The sequence below is a fragment of the Chiloscyllium plagiosum genome, unplaced genomic scaffold (genome assembly GCF_037043375.1).
Source record: "Chiloscyllium plagiosum isolate Xiang-an unplaced genomic scaffold, Cpla_swu_hap1 HiC_scaffold_45, whole genome shotgun sequence".
Classification (NCBI taxonomy): domain Eukaryota; kingdom Metazoa; phylum Chordata; class Chondrichthyes; order Orectolobiformes; family Hemiscylliidae; genus Chiloscyllium; species Chiloscyllium plagiosum.
This window is the reverse complement of record NW_028270183.1, coordinates 17,082,144-17,108,317: the sequence shown is the minus strand read 5'-3', so window position 1 is coordinate 17,108,317 and position 26,174 is coordinate 17,082,144. Positions and strand designations below refer to the sequence as shown.

The window sequence follows — 26,174 nt, the reverse complement described above, 5'->3', positions numbered from 1 at the left end:
CTTGATGTCAGAGGGGAGGTTAAATCAGTTAGGATTATATTTGCTGGAGTTCAGAAGAATGAAGGGAGCACCTCATTGAAACCTATAAAATTCGAACAGGACCAGACGGGGTAGATACAGGAAGAATGTTCCCAATGGCGGGAGAGACCAGGATCAGAAGTCACTGTTTAAGGATATGGAGTAAACCTTTAGGACTGAGATGAGGAGAATTCTCTTCACCCAGAGAGTGGTGGGCCTGTGGAATTTGTTACCACAGAAAGCAGTCAAGACAAAAACATTGTAGGATTTCAAAAAAAGAGCTAGATATAGTAATTAGGGGTAAAGGGAACAAAGGATATGGAGGAAAAGCAGGAATATGCTACTGAGCTGGATGATCATCCATGATCTTAATAAATACTGAAACAGGCTTGAAGGGCCAAATGACCTACTGCTGCTCCTGTTCTCTATGTTTCAATGATGACTGTGGCTTGCTGACAACCATGACAAGGTTCCTTCCTTTCAGTCTGTGTCGGATAGCAAGGCCAGACAGAAGTAATATCAGCAAAATACTGTAGATGTGGGAAATCTGAAAAGAAAATCAGAAAAGTGCTGGAAAAATTCTGGCAGCATCTGTGGAGAGAGAAACCAAATTAACATTTCAAGTACAGTATGACTCTTCTTCAGAATTAGTAGGAGCTGGTATGTGGGACTGAGGGGTAAAGCACAAAAAGCCAAGGTAATATAAGGCAGGGATACTGTGGGTATCTTGGTAAGGCTTGCAGTGAGCGTGCACTATGACAGTAAGCAAACAGCCTGGAGATAGTCCATGCGCTGGGTGTGTGTCTCTAAGCATCCTTGGTGCAGCATTATAATGATCTTTGCTGGAGCAGCATTGAAAGCCCAAGTGGGTTGGAGATGTTCAAAGGGTGAATCCAAGTGAGCACATGTTGGATATGAATGCATGTGGATGTGAGGTGCATTTGGCCAGGAAGACATTGGTGCCTGGTGTCCGATTTAGAGATTGTTCAGAATGAGTGGTGAGCTGTAAACACTAGGTCCTTGATCTGACTCCTACATTGAGCATTCCTGACATCAAGCTTGCTTGGTGCGTTTGGTCAGATAGAAAGCTGAATATTGATGAGGTGAGTAACACTGTTAACAAGGTGTTTAACAAGCTAAATCCCCCTTCATTAGTAACCCACTCTTCCTCAGTGGGAAACGCATCTCACATCGTGGCAAAAACACAACAGATACTATTGACATCAGGTTGTGTCACACCCAACTCCTGGCCCGATTCTGTTACATGGCACACTACAGCCCATCTCGCCATGACCCTTTCTAAGGTTCCTGTCCACTGTCATTCTTCCAATGAATATAGGCCCATCCAATCCTCATGAGATAATTTCTTCATCCCAGGAATCAGCCTCATAAATGTTCTTTCAATTTCAAATATATTGTTCCTTAAATAACCTGCATGCAGTACACTAGATGTGCTCTTCCAAAGCCCTGTTGATCTGTCATAGGATTCCTTACTCTTTTGCTCCATTCCACTCACGAGAAGGATAATTTTCTTTCAGTTTAAAATGCAAAAAGATGGCTTTTGCAGACAGGCCACATTGTTCATGGTGATGATGGTCATAGGTGTGAGGAATGGATGAAAGGCATAGGTGTAGGTATTGGTGTGAGGCATGGGTGTGGGGCACAGGTGCAGTGCATGGGTGTGGCTATCGATATGGAATTAGTGGGAGGCATGGGCTTGTATATGTGTGCAGGGTATGGGAGTGGGACATTGTGTGTGTGAGGCATGGATGTTTGATATCCAAACATGGTTCAGGATACAGACATTGCAGCCTCCTTTTAGCCTGACCGAGAGAGTCAGAAACTGACGGAGAATGATCTGATCATTGTCTTTAATCATCTGGCAGTCTCCTGATCTTCTTTAACACTTACCCATGCAGCCATGACTTCTACGATAGTAATAACCTGGTGGACAAGGATTAGTCTGGCATAGCCTCCAAATGCAGCAGGCCACTAGGAGAAAAAGAAATGAATTATTTTAGAATTTTGCTCCTTAGTTAGCTCTCTTCTTGCCCTGAAAGAGTTTACTTATTCTCCAAACTTTCACCCATTCTCCATCAACTTTTCAACAACAGGAACTGAGGATGGAACTGGGTTTGGTTGGAAACACAACTGAGATCCCACTACATTGCCTGAGTTTGATACATGTGCTCAGGCCAAGGCCAGGCACAGTTGGCTTTTCCCTTTCCCTGAAAGCCATTGTGAAACCCATTGGCTTCATACAACAATCTGGTAACTTTCATATGGACATTTTACCTGAAGCTCAATGTCAAATTAAGAGACTTAATGAGGTCAGTATCACGATTTACAAGACTCTATCAAATAAACCTGGCTAATAAAATCCAATTGGCCTTGATTTTAATCCACCTCCACATTAGGCAGGGAAGAGTCAGGTGAGTGGTTAATACCTTAAATATCACCCTCCCATCTATTGTGTTGCCAGGCGATATTAGCAATGTCAATTCAGGCTGTGGACAAGGCTCCTACTAATAGCGAACAGGGACTTGTTTAAGACACAGTTGCAATGTAATGACATCACTGGTGCCATGATGCAGTATTGATGTAAGAGTTGCTGGAGACCATGTGACCTGCTGCCCTGAGGGGTTAGATTGTAAAAGATGTTAAATGATAGAATGGAGGTAGACTTTCAAAATTTGAGTCACCTAGCCCCTTACCATACTGGAGACTAAACTCTAATTGTGTTTAATCAAGTTAAGTGTGTCTATCTTCTATGTTAAACAATGTGACGAGTTTCTGCAGCCAGTGAGCTCCAGATTCCCATCACCCTGTGGTTGCAAAGATTTACCTGTCAACTTCACTATAATTGGATTGTCTTATGAGCAAAGATTAAGCAGGCCGGGTCTCTACTCACTGGAGTTTAGAAGAATGAGGTGATCTCATTGAAACATAAGGGGCCTTAACAGAGTAAATGCTGACAGGATGTTTCCCCTCATGATCTAGGACCAGAGGGCATAGTCTCAGAACTATGGGACACCAATTTAAGACTGGGATAAGGAGCCATTTTTTCTCTCAGTAAGTCTTTGGAACTTCTTGCAGAGTCCTTACAAAGTTAAAATTTCCATAATCTTACCATATCATGGGGCTGCTTTCTCATAAGAGACCGACAACTGGTGGTGGTTTAACCTGAGGGTCACCACAACTCAGGCAAGAGAAGAGGAAAAGTAACCTGAGCCAGTGTAGAAATTGAACCCATGCTGCTGGCATCATTCAGCAGCACAGATCAGCTGTCAAGCCAACTGAGCTAACCGAGACCCCAAAGCAAGGCATGAAACTCAAGCTGTGGCTTAATTAGCGTTTTATCCCTTTGACTCAATCAATAATGTCCCTTGAAAGTCAGCTTTAGTGAACTCACCAGGCAACTACGACTTTGTTCACACCAATAAATGAGGTCTGTTTACATCTGTTTCTAGTGACTATGCAGAATCAACAACATTTCTCAAAATGGAGAAGGCAAGTTAGTTCTACAAATTCTTATGTTTCCTGCCTTGCTGGTTAAAATCTTAAAGTTGCATTTTTAAAACATACTGAAAGAATTGTCTGTGCTAATAACAAAAAAATTGATCCAGACTTTTGTTTTTTAAGTGACACAGGTAATCATGGATCACAGAAGATTCCAGAAGGGGAGTGTTGTGAGAGAAACAGGAAAAGCAAGAGGTGACATTGGTGAGAATACAGTTATCTGCCTGCTTTCAACAGAGAAAGGAGAACAGGATGGGCGAAAGGCACAGGGGAAGGGGCTAGAAGAGGTGGGAGTTAGAGCAAAAGAGGAAAGGGATGGGAAAGGAGGAGATGGGAGAGCACGGGTGAAGAGAGGGGACACGAAGAACCAGAAGACAGAACTGGGAATGAGAACAGGAGAGAAAGAAAGAGGGAGAATGCAGAGGAAGGGTAGTGAGGACAGAGAAGTCAGGGCCAGGAAGAGATGTTCAGGGGGATGACAGAGGATAGGCTTACAAAAGTGAGCAGGAGGGAAGGGAAGGAAGAAGGAAGGAGACCAGCATAGGATGAGAAAGAATGGAAGGTGGAAGATGATAGAGGGGAGAAGAGCAATCAGAAAAATAATTAATAAAACGGTTTACCCAGAAACAGCAAGCCACATCCGATTTTCATGTCAACAGAACTGTTTTCCTGTAACTGCTGCACTGTATTGGCACCGAATGAGAAATACGTTCTCTGTATTATTTTTCATTTGTGATGATCCAATCAGCAGGGGGAGGAAGTTAAATAATTTCCTGGGGCCCTGATCAAGACCAGAAAAAGAAAACTCATCTTTGTTGAAGTAATGTGACTGTAGTCATTTCAACAGAGGCCGTATCAGGACCAACAAACATTTGGGATCAACTTTCTAGTCCTAAGAAATCATTAAGATTGTAAATGCTTTGCCCAGAATTTGGCTCTCTGGTCTGTAAACTGTCCATCCAAACTGATGAAAGAAACAATAAAGTGAATTAAAATCAGTTTCACCTAAGTCAGAAAATTCTTCATAATGAGACCAATTCATATATTAAACATCAAACTGAATGAGATGACAAAGTTTGATAGTGTCAAGGGAAATTTATTCTGTACCTAGCCTGTGGTTGTTCCTGAGATGGACTGACTACCAGATGGTACAATACAGAATTTGATCTGTCTCTGGCAACAAGAGGAGATTGGTTGCTTTGCCCAGCACATGGTATTATAAAAATGGATTAGAACCCTAAGCGCTTATAAACATTTCCTACTTAAAATATTGTTTGTAAGAGATTGCCGGCTAGAAAAAGCCAGCGAATTTGAATTCCGTGACTATCTGACAGAGTCCTGTGGGAAATTAAAGGACTGGCGTGCATTGTCAGGAAAATTTTAATCATGCAGAAACTTAACAAGAAGCAATAATAACGGGGCTGACTATCTCTCCCTTCTTAGAATTCTTTGAAGAGGTAACAAGTAGATTAGACAAGGGAAACCCAGTGGATGTTATTTATCTCGACTTCCAAAAGGCCTTTGATGAGGTGCCTCACGGGAGGCTGCTGAGTAAGGTGAGGGCCCAAATGTCCGAGGTGAGCTACTGGCATGGTTTGGGGATTAGCTGTCTGACAGAAGGCAGAGAGTTGGGACAAAAGGTTCTTTTTCGGAATGGCAGCTGGTGACGAGTGGTGTCCCGCAGGGTTCAGTGTTGGGGCTGCAGCTGTTCACTTTATAAATTAGTGATCTGAATGAAGGGACTGGGGGCATTCTGGCAAACTTTGCCAATGATACACAGTTAGGTGGACAGGCAAGTAATACTGAGGAGGTGGGGAGGCTGCATAAAGATTTAGACAGTTTAGGAGAGTGGTCCAGGAAATGCAAGGTCTTGTACTTTGGAAAAAAGAATACAGGCATGGACTATTTTATGAACGGTGAGAACATTCACAAAGCCAAAGTACAAAGGGATCTGCGAGTGCTAGTCCAGGATTCTCTAAAGGTTAACTTGCAGGTTGATTCTGTGATTAAGAAAGCGAATGTAATGTTTTCATTTAGCTCAAGAGGGTTAGTATATAAACGCAGTGATATGCTTCTGAAACTTTATAAAGCTCTAGTTAGGTTCCATTTAGAATACTGTGTCCAATTTTGAGTCCTACATCTCAGGAAGGACATACTGGCACAGGAGATGTCTAGCGGAGATTCACACGGATGATCCTTGAATGGTAGGCCTAGCATACGATGAACGACTGAGAATCCTGGAATTGTATTCATTAGAGTTTAGTAGTTGGGGGGGGGGGGGGATCTAACAGAACTTACAAGATAATGCATAGCTTTGGAAGGATGGATGCTGGGAAGTTGTTTCCATTAGGCAGGGGGACGAGGACCCGTGGGCACAGCCTTAGAATTAGAGGGAGTCAATTTAGGATGGAAATAAGGAGATATTTCTTCAGCCACAGAGTGGTGGGCCTGTGGAATTCATTGCCACAGAGTGCAGTGGAGGCCGGGACGTTAAATATCTTCAAGGCAGAGATTGATAAATTTTTGATCTCGTAAGGAATTAAGAGCTATGGGGAGAGTGTGGATAAATGGAGTTGAAATGCCCATCAGCCGTGATTAAATGGCAAAGTGGACTCGATGGACCAAATGACCTTACTTCCACTCCTAACCAGTGATACCCACTTGCCATAAAAGATCCAAAAAAAAATGCAATGCTCTAGTTAGAATCTGACCAGAACACGGTACGCCAAATCTTTTTGATTCATATTTACATCCTCTGATTTGCATGCAAAAGCCAATGTTTTAATTACTTTTATCAAAACATGATGCGGAGGTGCCATGTTGGACTCTCAGCAATCACCCCCCCAACTCCCCACCCCACCCCCCCCCTCCCATTTCTATCGCAGCAACTCCCCCAGCCCCTCACCTTTCCCATTTATCTCTCATCAACTCCCCCAGCCCCACACCCTTCCCATTTACCTCTGAGCAACTTGATGTGGTCTCCGCGACACTGGGGAGACAGGATGCCAACTTGCGAAACGTTTCAGACAACATCTCCGGGATACATGCACCAATCAACCCCACTACCCTGACATGAAGTGGCTTTCTGCCAAGAAGATCATAAGACATAGGAGTGGAAGGTTAGGCCCAGCATTTATGGTACATCCCGAATTCCCCTTGAACTAAGTCGCTCGCTAGGCCTATTTCAGAGGGCAGTTAAGTGTCAATTGGTTAGCATTGCTGCCTCACAGCGAGAGGGACCCAGGTTTGATTCCCGCCCCTAGGTGATTGTGTCTGCGTAGAATTTTCACAACAAGGAAAACAACCTTGGCCTATTCAATCTTTCCTCATAGTTGCAATTTTCAAATACTGGTAACAATCTTGTAAATCTCCTCTGTATTTTCAACATCAAATCTGTCCTCCCTCTAATGTAGTGGGCAGAACTACACACAAAACCCTTCGGCCTAACCAGTGTCAGAAAGCTGGAACCTAACCAGTTCCAGCATTGCATCCGTTCTCTTGCAAAAAATACGAAAGAAAGCCTCCCCATGCCTTCCTTAACAACTTATCTCCCAATCCTGTCAACTTCAGAGACTTGGGGACACACACTCGGGGTCTCTCTCTTCCTTTAGCCCTCTCAGTGCCCTCCTTCCTAATTATTATTTATTCCCTTGCTTTGTTTACCCTAACTAATGCATCACCTCAAACTTCTCTGGATCAAATTCCATTTGCCATGATTCTGTCACCTCAACAAACCATTGGTACAATCCTGCAGGTGACAGCCATTCTCCTCACTATCAACTGCCCTGCTAATTGTTGCACCATTTGCAAATTTCCCACACATGGCTCCCACATTGAAGTCTAAATGATTAACATATACCACAAGCAGCATGAGATCTAACACTGAGCCCTGTGGAACACCACTGAAATCCATTCACAAAAAAAGTCTCTTCACTAAAGTACGATATTCAGTACTTTAGATGGGTCAGTTTTTGTCCAATGTGTGCAGGATGGTTTCCTGACACTGTATGTAGACAGACCAACAAGGGGCAATGCCACATTAGATTTGGTGCTGGGTAATGAACCCAGCCAGGTGTTAGATTTGGAATAGGTGAGCACTTTGGTGATAGTGACAACAATTCTGTTATGTTTACTTTAGTGATGGAAATGGATAGGTATATAGGCAATTAAGATGCGATTGAGAGTTACAAGTTAGCCAGGAAAGACCAAAAGAGAGAGCTGAGAAGACATGAGAAGTCATGGCAGATGGGATCAAGGAAAACCCTAAGGCTTTCTCTAGGTATATCAAGAATAAAAGAATGACTAGAGTAAGATTAGTGCCAATCAAGCACAGTAGTGGAAAGTGGTGCGTGGACTCAGATGAGTTGGGGAACTGCTAAATAAATACTTTTCATCAGTATTCCCACTGGAGAAAAATAATATTGTCGAGGAGAATATTGAGATACAGGCTACTAGACTAGATGGGATTGAGGTTCACAAGGAGGAGGTGTTAGCAATTCTGGAAAGAGTGAAAATAGATAAGTCCCCTGTGCCAGATGGGAGTTATCCTAGGATTCTTTGGGAAAACAGGGAGGAGATTGCCAAGCCTTTGGCTTTGATCTTTATGTAGTCATTGTCTACAGGAATAGCGCCAGAAGACTGCAGGATAGCAAATGTTTTTCCCTTGTTCAAGAAGGGAAGTAGAGACAACCATGGTAATTACAGACCAGTGAACCATACTTTGGTTGTGCATAAGGTGTTGGAAAGGGTGATAAGAGATAGGATTTATAATCATCTAGAGAGGAATAATTTGATTAGGGATCATCAACATGGTTTTGTGAAGGGTAGGTTGTGCCTCACAAACAATATTTATGTAGTTCTTTGAGAATGTGACCAAACAGGTGGATGAGGGTAAAGCCATTGATGTGGTGTATATGGATTTCAGTGAGGCATTTGATAAGGATCCCCCCCAGTAGGCTATTGCACAAAATACAGAGGCATGGGATTGAGGGTGATTTAGCAATTTGGATCAGAAATTGGCTGGCTGAAAGAAGACAGAGTGTGGTGGTTGATGGGAAATATTCATCCTGGAATTCAGTTACCAGTGGTGTACCACAAGGATCTGTTTTGGGTCCACTGCTACTTGTCAATTTTATAATTGACCTGGATGAGGGCATAGAAGGATAGGTTAGTAAATTTGCAGATGACAATAAGGTCAGTAGAGTTGTGGATAGTGTTGAAGGATGTTGTAGGTTACAGAGGGACATAGATAAGCTGCAGAGATGGGCTCAGAGGTGGAAAATGCAATTTAACATGGAAAAGTGTGAGGTGATTCACTTTGGAAGGAGTATTAGGAATACAGAGTACGGGACGAATGGTAAGGTTCTTGGCAGTGTAGATGAGCAGAGTGCTCTCGGTGTCCAGATACATAGATCCTTGAAAATTGCCACCCAGGTTAATGGGGTTGTTAAGAAGGCATATGGTGTGTTAGCTTTTCTTGATGGAGGAATTGAGTTTCGAAACCATGAGGTCATGCTGCAGCTGTACAAAACTCTGGTGCGGCCGCACTTGGGAGTATTGCGTACAGTTTTGGTCACCGCATTATAGGAAGGATGTGGAAGCTTTCGAAAAGGTTCAGAGGAGATTTACTTGGATGTTGTCTGGTATGGAGGGAAGGTCGTATGACGAAAGGCTGAGGGACTTGAGGCTGTTTTTGTTAGAGAGAAGAAGGTTGAGAGGTGACTTAATCAGAGGGTAAGATATGTCGGACAGTGAGAGCCTTTTTCCTCGGATGGCAATGGCTAGCACGAGGGACATAGCTTTAAATTGAGGGGTGATAGATATAGGACAGATATCAGAGATAGTTTCTTTACTTAGAGAGTAGTAGGGATGTGGAACACACTGCCTGTAACAGTAGCAGACTTGCCAAATTTAAGGGCATTTAAATGGTCACGGGATAGGCATATGAATGAGAATGGAATTGTGTGGGTTAGATGGGTTTCAGATTGGTTTCACAGATCCACACAACATTGAGGGCCGAAGGGCATGCACTGCACTACATTAATGTAATGTTCAATGTTCTGTGTACCATTCCTCTTTGTTTCCCGTAATTTTGGATCCAACTCACCAATCCCCTGCTGAATTTTTCCAGCAATTTCTGTTTTAGAACACCGAACTTAGAGCAGTACAGCACAGTATGGACCCTTTGTCCCCCAGTGTTGTGCTGACCTTTAATCCTACTCTAAGATCAAACTAACCTACATACACTTCATTTTGCTGTCATCCATGTGCCTATCCAAGAGTCACTTAGATGTCCCTAATATATCTGACTCTACTAGCACTACTGGTAGTGCATTACACACACACCCACAACTCCCTGTCTAAAGAACCTACCTCTGATATCTGCCCTAAACCATCCTCCAATCACCTCAAAATTATGCCCCCTTGTGATAGCCATTTCCACCCAGGAAAAAGTTTCTGGCTATCCACTCTATCTCAGTCTTTCATCATCTTATACACCTCTATCAAGTCACTTGTCATCCTTCTTCGCCCCAATGAGAAAAGCCCTAGCTCCCTCAACCTTTCTTCATAAAACATGCCCTCCAGTCCAGGCAGCATCCTGGTAAATCTACTCTGCACGCTCTCTAAAACTTCCACATCCTTCCTATTATGAGGTGACCAGAACTGAACACAATATTCCAAGTGTGATCTAACCAGGGCTTTATAAAGCTGCAGTATAACCTTGCGGCTCTTAAACTCAATCCCCCGCTCATGAAAGCCAACACAAAATACACCTTCGTAACAACCCTATCAACTTGGGTGGCAACTTTGAGGGATCTATGGACATGAACCACAGGATTCCTCTGTTCTTCCAAACTTCCAAGAATCCTGCCTTTAACCCTGTAATCTGCATTCAAATTTTACCTTCCAAGATGAATCACTTCACACTTTCCAAGGTTGATCTCCATCTGCCACTTCTCAGTCCAGCTTTGCATTCTGTTAATGTCCTGTTACAACCTACAACAGCCCTCCACACAATCCACCACTCCACCAACCTTTGAATCATCGGCAAACTTACTAAAGTGCCCTTCCACTTCCTCATCCAAGTCATTTATAAAAATCACAAAGAGCAGAGATCCCAGAACAGATCCCTGTGGAACATCACTGGTCACTGAGCTCCAGGCTGAATACTCTCCATCTACTGCCTTCTATGGGCCAGCGAAATCGGTATCCAGATATCCAAATTTCCCTGTATCCCATGCCTCCTTACTTTCTGAATGAACTTACCAAGACGAACCTTATCAAACGCCTTGCTAAAATCCATGTACACCATATCCACTGTTTTATGTTCAGCAATGTGTTTTGTCACATCCTCAAAGAATTCAATAAGGCTTGTGAGGCATCCTTTCTCTCAGAATCCGCTCTTATCGTTTGCCTATCACTGATGTAAGACTGACTGATCTGTAATTCCCTGAGTTATCTCTAGACCCCTTCTTGAACTAGGAAATAATATTTGCCATCCTCCAATCATCTGGTACTCCAGTGGACAGTAAGCATGCAAAGATCATTGCCAAAGGTGCAGCAATGTCTTCTCTTGCTTCCCGTATAAACCTTGGGCATACCCTGCTCGGCCCATGGGACTTATCTATCTTCATGTTTTTCAAAATTTGCAGCATATCCTCCTTCTTAACATCAACCTGTTTGAGCATATCAGCCTGTTTCACATTGTTCCTCACAAACAATAAAGTCCCTCTCACTCGTGAATACTGAAGCAAAGTATTCATTAAGGACCTCCCCAACCTCTTCTGAATCCAAGCACAAGTACCCTCCACTATTCCTGCTCAGCCCTACCTTCATTCTGGCCATCCTCTTGTTCCTCACATTAGTGTAGAACGCCTTGGGGTTTTTCATAATCCTACCGGCCAAAGCTCTTTCATGCCCCCTTCTAGCTCTCCTAAGTCCATTCTTCAGTTTCTTCCCGGTTACCTTGTAACCCTCTAGAACTCTGTCTGACCCTCACCTCCTCAACCTTAAGTAAGCTTCCTCCTTCCTCTTGACTAGATGTTCCACGTCTTGTTGTACAAGGTTCCTTCACCCTACCATCCCTTCATTGCCTCAGTGGGACAAATCTATCCAGTACTCACAGCAAGTGCTTCTGAAACAATCTCCACATTTCTGTCATGCATTTCCCTGAGAATGTCTGTTCCCAATTTATGCTTCACAGTTCCTGCCAAATAGCATTGTAAATCCTCCCGCCCCCAATTAAATACTTTCCCATACCGTCTGCTCCTATCCCTCTCCATGACTATAGTAAAGGTCAGGGAGTTGTGATCACTGTCATGAAAATGCTCTCCCACTGAGAAATCTGACACCTGACCTGGTTCGTTGCTAAGCACCAAATTCAATATGGCCTACCTTCTAGTTGGCTTATCTACATATTGAGCTTATCTACATATTGACGTACCTGGCAATTTGAGCATCCTGAAGCAGTGCACCAGGCAGTCAACATAACCTTTAGGACTCTCAATCCTGGCCACAGAGAACAGAATCTACTCCCTTGATTGCAACCACATTTCTTTTTCTCCCCCTTCTTGAATGGCTCCCTGTATGACAGAGCTATGGACAATTTGCTTATCCTCACTGCACTTCCCACTCTCATTTATGCAGAGTAAGAATCTCAAATCTGTTTGACAAACCTGTAAGGCTGAGGCTTCTTCAGCTCTACCTCCTGGATTTCTCTACCTGTCTTGTTCATAGTCATTCATTCCAGTTCCTGACCCTAAGGACTAAATTTGAGTTAGTTAATCTAAAGGGTGTTACTGCCTCCTGAAACACAACAAACAGGTAACGTTCCCCCTTCCTGATGTATTCAAAGCTCTGACTGTAACTCATCAGTAACTCTGAGCTCAGAGTTCCTCAAGGAATCAACACTTGCTTCAGATGTGGTCACGATAAATTGTAAAGGGGTCCACCAACTCCAACATCATGCAGTTATAGCATGTCGCCTGACCCAGCAACTCTGTCTTAATTAGTTATGTGATGATACTATGGCTTTAAGGGGTATGTTTTGTGTTTTGGTTTTGAAGAGAGGAATTGAATTGTCTATTGAAAGCACATAATGGAAACAGCTTGTGAGGTCTTGGGTCTTTTCTTAAAATGAGGACAACAGAAGCAGCCTGAATGGGTGGGACAAACTTGCAACAGAACCAGGATTTTTGGTTTTAGATTTTCAGTATTACCAGTTACTGAGGTCTTGAAGTTAGATGTAGAAGCTTTTTTATTCCTATCTCAATTAGGAAGCTGGGGGCTCTCTTCCTGTTGCTGGAGTTGCATGTGAGACAATCTGTTTATTCTGCCTTTGCCTTTGTCAAAGGTGTGTTTATGGGGTTTATTATATTGGAACAGTTACTCTTTTGGAGTTAAATAATCTGTTATTCTGTGAAGGTTGCCAATGGAGCTGTTATTCCAATTTCTTCTGTTTTTTGTTGTATTTTATCTATAGTGTATGAATTAAGAGTGTTTTGCTTAACGTTACACTGAACTCAAAAATAAGAAAAAAGTTAGGGTCAAGACTATCTTCTGAATATATTTTGAGGGGATTTGGTCTGGTCCATAACAAATTCGGGGCTCTAGTCAGGATCAAAATTTCTAATTCAGGTTTGGGTTTTGGATTGTTGGTGTTAAAGCCAGTGGGTGGTGAATGGTAATGTTTTTTAGTTCGGGTGTTGAATTGAATTTGGTTGGTTTAAACAAGGTGTGCCTTGTGTAGTATTGCCTCCTTCAGTCACTAAGAGTTTCCTGACAGTGGAAGCAGTATCTTCAGAAATTTTACAGAAAGTGAGTAAGATAAAGCTTTTTAAATTAGTAAATAAGCTGAAGTTGGTGTTGCCTGTGTCTGTGAGGAAATGGGAGAAAATTGTGGCAATTGTTCAGAATTTACAATGGCCAGAAATACCATCCGTATCTTTGGAAATGGCTAAAATGAAGCGGCTTGAACATGAAAAGGAAATGAAACAGTTTGACTTACAATTAAAAGTGGAGGGGAGAAAGAAAAGGAGTGGAAGGCTTTAGCTGAAGAAAGGGAGAAAGAGAGAGGTATTGAACTTCAGAGGTTGGAAACGAACACTCAACGTCGACTTAAAATGGCGGAGGTAGAGATGAAAAGGAGGAACTGTGATGAGGACAGTGATGGAGAGCAATCCCATTGCAGCCAAGGGCCTGGTGGGGATCTTCTAGGAGAAAGTGAGGACTGCAGATGCTGGAGATCAGAGCTGAAAATGTGTTGCTGGAAAACCGCAGCAGGTCAGGCAGCATCCAAGGAGCAGGAGAATCGACGTTTCGGGCATGAGCCTGAACTTAGGGAAGAAAGATCAAAACCACGGTACAATAAAATAAGAGAGGGAACAGGGACCACATGGGAGGTAAAAAAGAAAGGAGTAGTGAACCCACACAGCTGATTGATTAGGCAGGAGCTTTCACAGCTGACTGCCTATGCTGTTTAGTTTCAAGTATTTCTGGACATCAGAGTTCGGTCTGGAAAAAAACAATGGACTGTCCAACTTCACTTTATATAATGGAAGAGTGCTCTTTTTACCATGAATTCCACATATTACCATCGTTTCTGGCAATACTCCTTCTGAATTACATACCTCCTCAGCTTCCTGAAGCTGAGTTTCCTGAAGAAGGGCTCATGCCCGAAACGTCGATTCTCCTGCTCCTTGGATGCTGTCTGACCTGCTGTGCTTTTCCAGCAACACATTTTCAGGCCTGGTGGGGATCTGTTTAAATATGTCCAAGTATTGTCTAAGTTTGACAAGAAGCATGTAGAAGCCTTTTTCATTTCTTTTGAGAACGTGGCTAAACAAATGAAATGGCCGGTGACCACATGCGTATTGTTGATCCAAACAAAGTTGGCAGGTAGAACTAGTGAGGTATTTCCATCACCATCACACGAAGGAGCTGGGGAGTACGATAGGGTTAACAAAAGAAATCTAAAGTGCATATAGCTAATACCAGAAACCTACGGAAAACATTTCAGGAATCAAAGGAGAGAATTTGGTTGAATGTACACTGAGTTTGAAAAAACAGTCATTTTGATAGGTGGATACAGCAATTGAAAATAGATCAAACATATGATGCTTTCAGGGAGATGATTATTTTGGAAGAGTTCAAAAATTCACTTCCTGTGTCGTGAGAACTCATGTGGCAGAGCAGAGAGTTAAGAATGCAAGATTAGCAGCTGAAATGGCAGATGATTAAGAATTTGAATCATAAATCAAAATTTGGTTTCCAACATCAATTTCAATCTGTGTGGGACAGAAATCGAGGAAGAGAGAAATCCTCAGGTGGTGATGGAAAAAGATCTCATTGAAGAAAGTGAAGGTAGCCTAGCACAGGGTAAAAAGGAAACCCATGAGGGGGAAAACAAAGGTGTATTCACTGCGAAGGTGTATTCACTGCAATAAAGTTGGCCATAAAAAAATCAGTGTTGGTGGTTTAGAAAAAGCACTGGGAAGACAGACAATTAAACAAGATAAACCAGTGAGTTTTGTTAAGTTGCTAAAGGAAGCTAAAAAGCTGCAAAAGAATGTACAACCTGATCAGGGGTTGGTTGAGAAGAAAGTGTCTCATCTCTTTAAAGAACTTGCTTGTTTGAGTAAGGTTTACACATGTATGCCAGGAGGAGCAAGTAAAGAAATTAAGGTTCTCAGCGACGTGCGAGCAAGTCAATCTTTGAAGGTGAAAGCTGAGGAGGTATGTAATTCAGAAGGAGTATTGCCAGAAATGATGGTATTATGTGGAATTCATGGTAAAAAGAGCATTCTTCCATTATATAAAGTGAAGTTGGACAGTCCGTTGAAAAGTGGCGTACTGCTGTTTTTTCCAGACTGAACTCTGATGTCCAGAAATACTTGAAACTAAACAGCATAGGCAGTCAGCTGTGAAAGCTCCTACCTAATCAATCAGCTGTGCAGGTTCACTACTCCTTTCTTTTTTACCTCCCATGTGGTCCCTGTTCCCTCTCTTGTTTTATTGTACCGTGGTTTTGATCTTTCTTCCCTAAGTTCCAAAAGAATGATTTGGATGTGAACACAGGAGGTATGGTTAGTACGTTTGCAGATAACACCAAAATTAGAAATGTAGTGGACAGTGAAGAAAGTTACCTCAGAATACAATGGGATTGTGATCAGATGGGCCAATGGGCTGAGGAGTGGCAGATAGAGTTTAATTTAGATAAATGTGAGGTGCTGCATTTTTGGAAAACCAAATCAGGGCAGGACCTATATACTTAATGGTAAGGTCCTGGGGAATGTTGCTTAACAAAGAGACCTTGGAGTGCAAGTTCACAGTCCCTTGAAAGTGGAGTCACAGGTAGGATAGTGAAGCTGGCATTTGGTCTGCTTGTCTTTATTGGTCAGTGCATTGGGTATAAGAGTCAGGAGATCGTGTTGTGGCTATGCAGGACATTTGTTTGGCCACTTTTGGAATATTGCGTGCAATTCTGTTCTCCCTGCTACAGGAATAATGTTGTGAAACTTGAAAGGGTTCAGAAAGGATTTACATGGATGTTGCCAGGGTTGGAGGGTTTGAGCTATCGGGACAGGTTGAATAGGTTGGGGCTTCTTCCTTGCAGTGTCGGAGGCTGAGGGGTGACCTTATAAAATCATAAAGGGCATGGATATGGTAAAGGGACAATGTCTTTTCCCCAGGGGTAGATGAATAGGAAGGATTTTGAGGGATTTGAGCCAAATGCCAGCAAATGAGATTAGATTCAATTAGGATATCTGGTCGGCATGATGAGTTGGACCAAAGGGTCTGTTTCTGTGCTGTACATCTTCCTGACTTCATGATTTAATGAATGCAACAGCTTATAAAACAGTAATTACTGCTTCAAGAATTTGAGGAAATCAGCTCCAACAGTGAAAAAAAATCTCAAAACAGGAGCAGCTCTTACAAACACAAGTTTCTCCCATCCTCATTCTTGGTTTACCCAGAAAGCCTGGGATGGCTGAATGAAATAACTAGAGTCCAGTGGCAGTATGTGCCCATTAGGCTGAAGGGCAAGGCTGGTAGACGTAGGGAATACTGGATGACTAGACAAATTGAGGTTATGGTCAAGAAGAACAAGGAAGCATACATCAAGTACAGACAGCTGGGATTGAGTGAATCCGTAGAGGAGTAGAAGGACAGTTGGAGTATGCGTAAGAGGAAAGTCCGGAGGGAAAAAAGTGGACATTAGATAGGTTGAGTGAAGGAGAATCCAAAGGATTTGAATAAATACATTTAGAGTAACTTGGGAATGAACAGGGCCTTTAAAAGTCATCAATACTGCCTATGTATTGAACCGCAGGAAATGGGTAAGATACTAAATGAGTATTTTGCATCAGTATTTACTGTTGAGAACAATATGGAAGCTGGAGATATTGGTCAGAATATTGAGTATAGGAGTTGGGAGGTTCTGCTGTGGTTGTAGACAACATTGGTTAAGCCACTTTTGGAATACTGTGTTCAATTCTGGGCAGGATTCAAAAAAGACTGACAAGGATATCACCAGGTTTGGAGGGTTTGAGCTATAGGGAGAGGCTGAATAGGTTGGTGCTATTTTCTCTGGAGTATCGGAGGCTGAGGGGCGACATTATAGTGGTTTACAAAATCAGGAAAAGCACGGATATTGTGAACAGTCAAGGTCTTTTCTGCACGGTAGGGGATTCCAAAACTGGAGGGCATAGGTTTAAGGTAAGGGGGTAAAGATTTAAAAGGGAGCTGTTATGGACCAGGCCAGACTCCTTCAAAGCATTTCAAGGAAGTAGCCCAGACCCTAATTTTGTGAGTTGTTTTAAGCAGATGTACAGTGGATATTCCAGGAGAGATGCAGCTGGTCAAACCACTCAGTTGTAAACAAAACAGAATTTATTTACAAGATTGCCGAATGAAACACAAACAAAGGAGAACAGAATACCGAATGACTTAACCTATCGACAACCCAACAGTTTATCCCAATCTAATGATGCTGTCCCCAATACTTGCAAAATCCCCATCAATACCCCCTGGCACAAAAGGTAACATCAAACCCAGGAGAGAAGCCAGAGAGAGAGGAAGATCAGCCTGGAACCGCTTCTTTGGGTCCAACAGCTTTTTTCAACTCTACTGTGCTAAGATCAAAGCAAACCAAACCAGAGTAAAGCTGAGCTTGGTGAACTGGCCACTCCCTTTCTTTGCATAAATGTTTTTTGTTAAAACTTAAAAGCCTTTTGCCTGAGGTAATATCTGTTAGCTACTATCAAGTTGGCTACAAAACCAATCCAAATCTAGACTTTTCGAAGTCTGTGTCTTTTATAACCTCTCTGAAAAAAAGCCAAGGACAACATAATATTGTTAAAGGAGCAGCATTGTCACACCTCACTGCTTAAAAAAAAATCAATATCCAAAGATGCCTTCATTTTAAAACCTCTTCATCTGAAATTGTTAGTATTCTACAACACACATATACAATACATTACATTGACTACAAACATACAAACATGCAAAAATGCACAACTACATTCTGTTTCAGTCTGCTTTGCTCCTGCCACCGAACACCTGTTTCGCATTTAAGCCTCGACAATGCATGTGTGTAGGTGTGTACCTTTAAGAGAGACTGGAAGCTGGCACAGACTTAGAAAGGAAAGAGTTTAAAATGTAACATTTGACTGTGGAACCAATAGTGCAGATAAGATGCTATGATACAAAAACAAAATTAAATTTGGCCAATCAGTTTAACTTATGCCCCAGATACCAAAATCCAATCAAATTTGAATGTAATATTTTGGCAACTTCAAACCAATGAAATGATCTGTTGTTTTGGGGTATACACCCAGACATTTTGAACAGTTAGGGGGAGGACAGCCAAGAAAACCAACAAGTATAGACTGCTAACTGAATAGCTCTCTGAAAGGTACCTGTTCATATGAAAAACCTATGAAGCAGAATACTGAAGAAAAGATGACAGAGAAAAATCTACAGAGGAAGATACAAAGAGAAGATTCAGCAACTGGCTGGTTTTGTAATTTGAATTTTTTTGTAAATCTTAATTGGGGTTTTTCTCAGACCAGTATTGTAGAGTGGGAGGTAAAAGATAGGTTGAAGAGAAAGGAGTTGTACATAGTTCTCTTTTGGACTTAATGAATAAAATTGTTAATTTTTACTTTAAATAGTGACCTCTAGAGATAATTCTTTGCCTCTCGAAATTTAACAGATTACGGTGTGGGGTGAGCTTCTCTGTGTGTTGAGTTTAAATTAGCAGAGGGGTTTATCCTGCATTGTAACAATCAGCAATCACATTTTCTCATCCTGCCACATGCACAATTTTCAAATTGAATGGCTGTAACAACAAGCTCCATCTAAACAGTCAGGCATTATTGTCCTTAAATTTCTCCACAAACTTCAATAGTTTATGGTCAGTGTATATGATTGTCTCAGATACCCAACTGATAATGTAAACATTGAAATATTGTAACACCAACACCACGGTCAAAGTATCCTTCTCAACTGTCAAATATTTCTGATGAATGTTCAACTTCCTGGAGAAATACCTGATAGGTCTTTCTATTTTCTCATCGTCTTCTTGCACCGACACCCTCATCATTTACACCAATAGCCACCTTGAATGGCTTTGCATAATTAGGTGTGAACAAAGGACAAAGAAAATTATAGCACAGGAACAGGTTCTTTGGCCCTCAAAGTCTGTGCTGATCCTGATCCTCTATCTAAACCTGTTGCCTATTTTCTAAGGATCTGTATCCCTCTGCTCCCTGCCTATTCATGTATCTGTCTAAATACATCTTAAATTACGCTATTGTGCCAGCCTCTAACACCTCTTCTGGCAATACATTCCAAGCACCCACCACCCTCTGCATAAAGAACTTTCCACACATATCTCCCTTAAACATTTCCCCTCTCACCTTGAACTCATGACTCAAGTAACTGACTCCCCCACAGGGTCCCCCACTCTGGGAAAAAGCTTCTTGCTATCCACCCTGTCTGTATCTCTCATGATTTTGTAGACTCAATTAGGTTCTCCCTCAACCTCTGTCTTTCTAATGAAAACAATCCTAATCTACTCAACCTCTCTTCATAGCTAGTGTCCTCCATACCAGGCAAAATCCTGGTGAATCTCCTCTGCACCCTCTCCAAAGCATTCACATCCTTTTGGTAACGTGGCGACCAGAACTGTGCACTGTATTCCAAATGTGGCTGAACCGAAGTCCTAAACAACTGTAACATGACCTATCAACTCTTGTACTCTATACTCCATCCGATGAAGGAAAGCATGCTGTATGCCTTCTTGATCACTCCATCGAGGAGAAAGTGAGGACTGCAGATGCTGGAGATCAGAGCTGAAAATGTGTTGCTGGAAAAGCGCAGCAGGTCAGGCAGCATCCAAGGAACAGGAGAATCGATGTTTCGGGCATAAGCCCTTCTTCAGGAATGTCCAGCAGGCTAAGATAGAAGGTAGGGAGGAGGGACTTGGGGGAGGTTGCGTTGGACTTGTGATAGGTGGAGGGAGGTCAAGGTGAGGGTGATAGGCCGGAGTGGGGTGGGAGCGGAGAGGTCAGGAAGAAGATTGCAGGTTAGGAAGGCGGTGCTGAGTTTGAGGGATTTGACTGAGACAAGGTGGGGGAGGGGAAATGAGGAAACTGGAGAAATCTGAGTTCATCCCTTGTGGTTGGAGGGTTCCCAGGCAGAAGATGGGGCGCTCTTCCTCCAACCGTCGTGTTGCCATGGTCTGGCGATGGAGGAGTCCAAGGACCTGCATGTCCTTGGTGGAGTGGGAGGGGGAGTTAAAGTGTTGGGCTACGGGGTGGTTGGGTTGATTGGTCCGGGTGGCCCAGAGGTGTTCTCTGAAATGTTCCGCAAGTAGGCGGCCTGTCTCCCCAATATAGAGGAGGCCACATTGGGTGCAGCGGATGCAATAGATGATGTGTGTGGAGGTGCAGGCGAATTTGTGGCGGATATGGAGGTGTCCGCGAGCTGGCGTTTAGCCTCAGCGGTGTAAAGGTCGGTGCGCCAAACTACTACCGCGCCTCCCTTGTCTGCTGGTTTGATAGTGAGGTTGGGGTTGGAACGGAGGGAGTGGAGGGCTGCACGTTCCGAGGGTGAGAGGTTGGAGTGGGTGAGAGGGGTTAGAGAAGCAGAGTTAATGCTTCATTGTCCAGTCTGACTCTTCTTCAGAAATTCAAAAGATGACAGAGACCTTGTTTTGAGTATCACAGGTCTCTGAAGATAGCAGGGCAGGTAGATAAGGTGGCTAAGAAGGCATGTGGGTCATGTCACTTTATTACCCAAGACAGCACACAAGACCAAAGAGGTCAAATTGTAACTGTGTACCATGCTGGTTAGGCCACAAATACAGTATTGGATGTGGTTCCAGTTTTCACATTGCAGGAAGGATGTAATTACTTGGAGACAGTGGGAAGGAGACTCTCAACGATGTGACCTCAGCTGGAGGGTCTGAACTTTGAGGGAAGACTGGAGAGGCTGGGCTTGTTTTCCTTGGAGCAGCAAAGGTTGAGAGATGACCTGACAGAGGTGCATCAGATTATGTGGGGCATAGGTAGGGTGGACAGAAAGATGCTTTTTCCCATTAGTAGAGAGGTCAGTTACCAGTGGGCATAGATTTAGAAGTCTTAAGAGAAGGGTTGAGCAGCAATGTTTTTATGCAGAGGGTGTTGGGCATCCAGAACTTACTGCCTGAAAGGGTGGTTGAGTCGGAAACTCCTGTAACATTGAAGCAGTATTTAATATTCACTTGCATTGTTGTAGCCACCAGGGCATTGGGCCAAGCACTGGAAAATGGGATTAACGTAGCCAGAACTGTGTTGACTGGGTGGACATGATGGGCTGGAAGGCTCCTTCTGTGCTATATGTGTCTATGAGATTATGAGCTATGATGAACAGGGATAGATGGGCATAAATATCAGTACAAACTAGCTGGGCTAAATGATTTGTATCTGCACAGAACTTTATATTCAATTCTATGTGATTGAGAGTCATAGAGTCACAGAAATGTACAGAACGGAAACAGACTCTTCGGTCCAACCTGTCCATGACGTCCAGATATCACAACCCAATCTAGCCCCACCTGCCAGCACCCGGCTCATATCCCTCCAAACCCTTCCTATTCAGATACCCATCCAAAAGCCATCCAATGTTGCAATTGTACCAGCCTCCATCACTTACTCTGGCAGCTCATTCCATACACGTACTACATTCTGTGTGAAAAAGTTGCCCCTTAGGTCTCTTTTATATCTTTCCCCTCTCACTCTAAACCTATGCCCTCTAGTTTTGGACTCCCCCACCCCAGGGAAAAGACATTGTCTATTTATCCTATCCATGCCCATGATTTTGTAAACCTCTATAAGGTCACTCCTCAGCCTCTGACCCTCCAGGGAAAACAGCCCCAGCCTGTTCAGCCTCTCCCTATAGCTCAAATCCTCCAACCCTGGCAACATCCTTGTAAATCTTTTCTGAACCCTTTCAAGTTTCACAATCCGATAGGAAGGAGACCAGAATTGCACGCAATATTCCAACAATGGCCTAACTAATGGAATATTGCATACAACTCTGGTCTCCTTCCTATTGGATCTTTGTGTCTTTTATTGAAATTAAATGGCTTCAGGTTGCAAGCTTTGTTGAAATATTCATCAGACTGTTAGCAGTGGGAGTTACAGGACAGTCACTTTGTCACACAGCTAATATCTGACTCACGCCCAAACTTCTCCTTTCCTGTTTCACAAACATAGCATGAGTTGGAGAGTCTCCAGCACCTTCAGCTATAATGGAGACAGTCTTACCTGGCGATTGGAAACGATGACGATGAAAATAAAGAGGCCCTGGAGAGTGTTGATGGCAATGAATAGGTAGGAGAGGAAGACAGTGCTCTTGTTGATATTAAATATCCTAAAGATCCAAATGCATCCCTGGACAAACAGCCATGCAGTTGCCTTAAGGGTCAGGATCCTATCCAAAAGGCACAAAATAAAAGTATATTCATGTCAATCCATCTCATCATAATGAAAAAAAAAGGTACCCATTTGTACCTGGCCTTTCACTAGCTCAGGATGCCGCAATGTGCATAGCAGCCAGTGAAAAGCATTTGCAGTGTTGGCACTTTTGTGATGTAGGAAACATGGTGGCCAATTTACATGCAGGAAGCTCCTGTCAGTAGCACTGCAATAGTCTACAGTTGATGTTGTTACTTGAGAGATAATTATTGGCCAGGACACAAGGGAAATGTTTTGTTATAATTGTGCGATGGAATCTTTTACATTTAGCTGAGATAGCAGATTCGGTTTCAGTTTGAAAGTCTCATCTGAAAGAAGGTTCGTCTGACAGTGAAGCATGCCCTGTATGGCTTTGGGGTCTCAACCCTGCCCTGCACCATCCAGTTCTCAATATGAAGGCAGAATGGACCATCACAGAGACATCTCCCTTCAGCCCACCGCTACTGGGTGGGAGTGAATCATACTGGTGTTAGTGAAGAGGTGCGTGTGTGGTTTGTGTGTCTTTACTGTCATGTACTCTAGTACAGATATGCAAGAGTATCGTCAAATGTTTTACAATGTCGCCATTTCAGCTACAAATCTCAGATACAAAAGAAGAATAAAAATAAAAGTAGTTGCATTACTTTATAGTGTGTTTTAAATAATTTTAGAAATAAGATGTAGTCAAAGGATTGACGTTACAGTCAGCTTTTTAAAAAAGTTATGCAAAAAATGTGAAATAAATCAAGATGCTGGAAACACTTAAGTCAGGCAGAATCTGCTGAACGAGAGATGGATTGAGACTAGAATTGAAAGAATCAAAGTAGAGAGCTGAGAATTTTCAGTGGCAACTGACTTTCTGTCCCACAACAGAGCTGCCAGATTGCAGATGAGCCCGTTAAGAGCTAACTAGTGAACTGCTTAACCCATCACACACCTTGACAATAGAATCCTACCTCACTGGAACCTGGCAACGTCCAGGTCATAAAGACATCAGGCAACACCCAGTCTTCAGAGGATCGAATAAGGAAGTGTTTTTTCTTATTGGTTGCAAGGTAGGATTTATGGAAAGTGGGGCTCAAGTGGATTGCTTTCAGAAGCCATCCCTGCTTCTGATCATTCCAGGCTGGAAGCAAATGATGGTTGTGTCTCCATTACCCCTCTATCATCACCAAACAGGCAAATCAACCCCCTCCCCAATCCTCCAATTTCATTGGAGAGAAGAACGTCTTTTATCTTTGACACATTCACATCATGAGTGGACAAGTGATGTCTCAGTAAACAGAGTGTCCAGACAAACAACACCATGTTCACTTGGAGTGGAAGAGAAACAGAATTTGGGAAGCAAAGGTAGAATGATATTTTTGAAAGTCTCAGTGCACAGAATGCTGTCTGTCTAGCCATCCCAATTACTTGTCTTCCAATCCTTCTCCTTGTTCATTATTGGGAAGTGGGCCCAGCTAGTAAGGCCTGTATTTGTTGCACACCCCTTATTGCTCCACGAAAGTGGTGGTGACATGTCTTCTTGATCTGCTGTCATCCAGCGGTTAAGGGTTGCTTAGGCAACTGAAACCAATATCTTCATTCTAGAAGATGAGAGACTAAATAAACAATCCAGGTCTTTTTAAATATATAATTTCAGTTACATCACACTGTAAACTTTTGCTATAAAATCTGGGTCTTAAGATCATATACTCCACAACCACCTGATGAAGGAGCAGCGCTCCAAAAGCTAGTGCTTCCAAATAAATCTTTTGGACTATAACCTGGTGTTGTATGATTTTTAAACTTTTTACAAGAGTTGCAATTGATTGCGTAGGACCCCTATGTAAAACAAGAAGTGGGAATCAGTATTTGTTAACAATAAATGGATGTGTCCACTAGATTTTCAGAGGCCATTCCATTACGCAATATCACAGCTAAAAGGATTGTAGAGGAGTTACTCAAATTTTTCACTAGATCCGGACTATCCACAGAGGTACAAGCAGATCAAGGGTCAAACTTCACGTCAAAATTATTCAAGGAACTTATGGACAGCTTAGGAATAAAACAACTCAAATCTACTGTAAACCACCCAGAGTCACAGGGAGTGCTAGAAACATGGCATTAGACATTGAAAACCATGCTGAGGGCTTGTAGTCAAGACTACCATGATGATTGTGATAAAGGAATTCTGTTCATACGTTTGCGATCAGAGGTACACCAAACGAATCAACCAAATTCAGTCCATTTGAATTAGTTTTTGGGCATGAAGTGAGAGGACCACTAAAAGTGTTTAAGGGGAAGTTGGTGAGTCAGAATTCAGAGATCACATATTTGATATATGTGTCAAATTTTAGGGAATGGTTAAATAGAGTGAGGGAGTTGGCTTGAAAGCATTTAAAAGTATCAGGGCATACAATGAAATAGGAGGCAAACAGGAAATCAAAACTTCGCAATTTTGCTATCGGAGATAAGGAGTCAGCGTTACTTCCAGTGATAGGTGAACCTTTAAAAACAAGGTTTAGTGGACCTTATCAAGTCAAAAGAAAATTGAGTGAGGTGAACTATTTGATAAGGTCCAAGATGGCAAATAATCTCAAGAGTGTGTCATGTGAATATGCTCAAAAGGTATTTTGATGGGGAAGGAAAGCCAAAGGAGACTGTGTTACAGGTTACAACACCGAGTGAAGAACCAAGCTCAGAGGATTCTGAATTAGACTTGAAACGTCAGCTCTTTTCTGAACCTGCTGAGATTTTCCAGCATTTTCTCTTTTGGTTTCAGATTCCTCAAATTAAATTGGACAATGAAGAAGTTGTCAAAAATTGGGATAAATTATTAAGTTACCTTCCAGAGGAAAATCAAAATGACCTGAAAGAGTCGATATCGCATGGGGAAATATGTGGAAATAAGCTGAGAAGTATTAACCTAATTATGCATGATGTAGATACAGGAAACCCTGTTCTGATTAAGCAACATCCTTATGGCCGCAACCCTCTAAAGGTGGCACAGGTTCAAAAGGAGATTGAACGCATGCTCCAAGACGACATAATCGAAGTGAATTACAGTGACTAGAGCTCACACATAATAACAGTGTCAAAACGGTTATATGTGGACTATCGCAAAGTAAACACAGTTACAAAGGCTGATGCATATCTGAGTCCATGTTTGGAAGACTGTATTGAACAGAGGGCGGCACGGTGGCTCAGTGGTTAGCACTGCTCCCTCACAGCGCCAAGGGCCCAGGTTCAATTCCAGCCTTGGACGACTGCTTGTGTAGAGTTTGCACATTCTCCCTTTGCCTACAGTCCAAAGATGTCCATAGGTGAATTGGCCATACCAAATTGCCTATAGTGTTCACGAATGTGTAAGCTTGATGTGTTAGTTAGGGGAAATGTTAGAATAATAGGGAAGGGAATGGGTCTAGGTGAGATCCTCTTCGGAGAGTCAGTGTGGAATTGTTGGACCAAATGGCCTGTTTGCACACTGTATGGATTATATTTGTTCTATTCTATTCAGATGGGACAAGCAACTTATATTTCTAAATTGAACTTATTCAGAGGATACTGGCAGGTACCTTTGACCGAAAGAAGGAAGTCAATTTTGGCTCTCGTAATGCCGAATGGACTGTATCAATTTAAAGACATGCCGTTTGG

General features: G+C 42.6%; 1 protein-coding gene across 3 annotated transcripts in view; it reads right to left on the bottom strand.

Moving 5' to 3' along the window:
• LOC122552189 (adhesion G protein-coupled receptor E3-like) overlaps positions 1-4,222 on the bottom strand; it is a 63,805-nt gene extending 59,583 nt beyond the window's left edge. For all 3 annotated transcript variants that reach the window (XM_043694785.2, XM_087983490.1, XM_087983489.1), the window contains exons 1-2: positions 4,158-4,222; positions 1,930-2,010 (exon numbers count right to left, since the gene is read on the bottom strand). In XM_043694785.2, the coding sequence (XP_043550720.2) occupies positions 1,930-2,010; positions 4,158-4,188 (112 nt within the window). In that variant the 5' untranslated portion in view covers positions 4,189-4,222. The remainder of the gene's footprint in view (positions 1-1,929; positions 2,011-4,157) is intronic.
• Between the last annotated feature and the right edge of the window lie 21,952 nt (positions 4,223-26,174).